A 3868-nucleotide genomic window follows, 5' to 3' on the forward strand; every position below is an offset into this window, starting at 1 on the left:
GCCGTGGTTGCATGCTTGCAGCTCTGGTTGCTGCGCCTTGATAGTTCCTGTAGCTTTGCCGGCGGCGACTTGGAGCCGTAGTTGGGCGGAGGCCATGACTGAGATCCGAAAGTTGCAGACGGCCATGGCCGTGGGAAGCTAGCGGGGATATGAATTGGGAAGGAGGATGGGAGAGGGGCTCGCCGACCATGAATGAGAGGCGGCGTTGGGCGCCGTCGCACGCGAGCACTCGCCGCCGGTGAGAGAGTTTCTGGAGGATGCGACCAGCGTGGGGCAGGTGTGGAGGAGCAGAGTCGTGATGGGCTGCAGATAGAAAAAAAGAAGGAAAAATCATGCGGGACCCATCATATACATGTGTCTTGCGCGGGGTGGTTTGTTTCCGTGTCGCGTGAACCAGCATGGCGCGCGAGTCCGGCTGAAAATTCGACCGATGCACCGGATCAAAACGTTTACCACCTATATATGAGAGGTCTAAGAACGTTAGCTGCAGCGGCAGTGCGTGCTTAGGTCTGAACAATAGCTTCCCCAACCCCTCAGGCTCCATGGCGAGCATGGACGTCGAGCGAAGCAACCCGGCGGCGCCGTCCTGGCAGGCGGGGCTTGAGACCGTGAAAAAGTGGCAGCGGATTCGATGCAGCATGAGGAGGGCTTGGCCGGCCATCTGCGTTGTGGCGGCGACCCTGCTCGCAGTCGTCGTGCTCTCCGCCGCCCGGGATGGCTATGGCTTGCCGATGGTACCCAGCAGCTGGCTCTCAGTAGAAGGTACGCACTTAAGACGAGGCATAGTTGGATATCGAATTGCTTGATTTGTTGTCCTGTGCATGCAGCTAAGTCACAAATTACCACGGCGGTGGACGAATATTTCTCATTCACGTGAATCCTTTTTTCCTGTTTTACGGCTTAATTTTCCGTGTTCGATCGATGGACAGAAAGTGAAATTCTTAGAAGTATGTACATTGTTTCTGTAGATAATAATGGTCGGTTGTTTGAATGCAGCATTGTCTTGACCACGACATCGGCGAATTGTACGTTAGCTATGGCCATCCGTTTTTGTGATCCATGCGTGAACAGTCATTTTCGTTGTTCGCCCAAATAAAGTTTTGCAGGTCAATATATTACAACTTTGGTGTTTGAAAATTAATTCTTTATACAAGATAGTGTTGGTCGATTGAGTGCTGAATTTTCCTTGACCACGATATCGCTGAATTGTACGTTAGCTATCGGCATCCGTTTTTGTGATCCATCCGTTTTTGTGATCCATGCGTGAACAGTCTTGTATTTTGCTTAGACTGTGTGGTGCTGTCAGGTTTTCGTCCAATAATGCTCGTTTCAATGGCAAACGTGCACGGTGGGTTTTCTGGCAATGCGTTGGACTCGTTACCCTCTTTTCCTTCTCCCTGGTTATGTCCGGAACTTTGTATTTCTGTTTAATGCAAATGGAAAGGGGTATGCCTGGTGCAAAAAAACAAACTTTGCAGGTCAATATATTATACTTCAGTGTGTCAAAATTAATTCTTTATAAAAGATAGTGTTGGTCGATTGAGCGCTGAATTTTCCTTGACCACGACATCGCCGAATCATACGTTAGCCATGGGCATCTGTTTTTGCGATCCGTGCGTGAACATTTTTTGTTTGTTCTCCCAAATAAAACTTTGGAACTAAAACTTTGCAGATCAACAATCTATTGCAACTTCAATGTTTGAAAAGAAAATTTATCTTGACCACGAGATTGTATGGCCATCCGTTTTTGTGACCCGTGCATGAAATTTCTTTCTTCTCCCAAATAAAACTATATATGCAACTAAAACTTTACAGGCCAACAATATATTGCACCTTCGTTTGAAAAATAATTCTAGATTTTTTGGTGTGCCACAAAAACTTTAAATAATAGAATTTATGAGTAAAATACTCATTTTAGATATCTATATGGGGCACCAAGAAAAATCTAGGGTTATTTTCTAAGCATTGAAGTTCCAATATATTGTTAACAAGCTTGAGCTTTGTATGTTTTGTCGTATGAGAAGAAAAACCGAAATTTAAGCATGGATCACAACACAAAAATCGATGGTCTGGATAAGGGTGTGTACGTATTATAATGGTGCTCAATCACAAATTTTCCTATCAATTTTTAAAATTTTGGAATACGAACTTGCTAATTAAATGTCTTTATAATTTTCTCTAGATGTACCTCCGTCCAATCTCACCACCGACCAGCTCCTGGACGGTCTGCTCACCGCGGAATTTGGCTCGCGCTCATGCCGGAGCCGGTACGAGTTCGCCAGCTACCATGACAAGAAGAAGAAGAAGAAGCACACATCACATAAACCATCCCCCTACTTGCTCGCCAAGCTCCGAAGTCACGAAGCGCTCCAAAAGCAATGCGGCCCCGGCACGGCCCCGTACAGGGCGGCGATCCGGCAGCTCAAGTCTGGAAATGGCATCGTCACATCCGACAGTGAAAACTGCCGCTACCTGGTCCCCATAAGCTATCGAGGCCTCGGGAACCGGATGCTGTCCACAGTGTCAGCCTTCCTCTACGCTGTGCTCACCGAGCGCACCCTCCTCGTCCAGCACGACATGGCCGCCCTCTTCTGCGAACCTTTCCCGAGGACCACGTGGCTGCTCCCGTCCTCAGGCTGGTTGGGTGGTGGCTTCCCGCTTGGACACCTCAAGAAATACGGCAAGGACTCCAAGGAGAGCCTCGGCAACATGCTCAAGGCCAATGTGCTATCCGTGGGCGACAATGGGAACGCGTCGTGGTCGGACTCGGACCGGCCACCGTACGTCTACCTACACCTGGATGGCGGCTACGGTTTCTACGACAAGCTCTTCTACTGCGACGAGCAGCAGCGGCTCATCCGCGGCGCGCCGTGGCTGCTGATGAGGACAGACAGCTACCTCGTCCCCGGGCTCTTCCTCATCCCATCTTTCCGGGACGAGCTGGAGCGGATGTTCCCGGAGAAGGACGTCGCGTTCCACCACCTCGGTCGGTACCTATTCCACCCGGCCAACGACGTGTGGCGCGCGGTCACCAGATACTACGACGCCCACCTCGCCGGCGCCGGGCAGCGCGTCGGCATACAGATACGGGTTTTCACACAGAATAAACCGTTGCAGAAGGTCCTGGACCAGGTTCTCTCGTGCGTCCGTAGGGAGAAGCTGCTTCTCCCGTCCATACAGACGAACAACGCGTCTGTGCTGGTCACCTCTCTGAGCTCGTGGTACTACGAGAGGATCAAGGCCGAGTATGGCGGCAGCCGGGTGCACCAGCCGAGCCACGAGGGGTGGCAGAAGATGCGGGATGCCTCGCAGGACAGGAAGGCGTTGAGCGAGATGTACCTGCTCAGTACCTGCGACGTTCTCGTCACCACCGGGTTTTCCACCTTCGGCTACGTGGCGCAGGGGCTCGGCGGGATACTGCCATGGATCATGCCCGCCACGCCCTTCTGGTCGACCGAAACGGGGGTGGTACCAGACCCGCCGTGCATGCGAGCCATGTCCGTCGAGCCTTGCTTCCACTCGCCGTCCAACTACGGCTGTGCGGCCAGGAAGGATGTGGACGTGGGGACACTTGTGCCGTACATCCGGCATTGTGAGGATGCAAGCTGGGGGATTAAGATTGCCAACGAAAGCATGCAGCCACCGGTAGCTTAAATGTGAGCATACTTCTCTATCGCTAGCTTGTAATTTGTACCGAGCCAGTGACCTAATAAGTTAATTTTGTTATATAGTAAATAGCATAAAACTACTACTTTACTAGCTAAGGTTTCAAAAACTATCAATTTTTAATTTTTCTCAGATTAACTACCAATGGGTGGTCGGCTATTCAGAAAACCCCAAATGACCATTGTTTAAAAATTAAACCTCT

At 50.5% G+C, this 3868-nt stretch overlaps 1 protein-coding gene across 1 annotated transcript; it reads left to right on the top strand.

The window, feature by feature from the left end:
• Window positions 1-503: 503 nt before the first annotated feature.
• LOC123186687 (galactoside 2-alpha-L-fucosyltransferase) lies at window positions 504-3654 on the top strand. Its single transcript, XM_044598403.1, has 2 exons — window positions 504-762; window positions 2183-3654. Exons 1-2 carry the CDS (start codon window positions 543-545, stop codon window positions 3652-3654), a joined length of 1692 nt encoding a protein of 563 aa, XP_044454338.1. The 5' UTR covers window positions 504-542.
• Window positions 3655-3868: the final 214 nt, after the last annotated feature.

The sequence above is a fragment of the Triticum aestivum genome, chromosome 2A (assembly GCF_018294505.1).
Source record: "Triticum aestivum cultivar Chinese Spring chromosome 2A, IWGSC CS RefSeq v2.1, whole genome shotgun sequence".
Lineage (NCBI taxonomy): Eukaryota > Viridiplantae > Streptophyta > Magnoliopsida > Poales > Poaceae > Triticum > Triticum aestivum.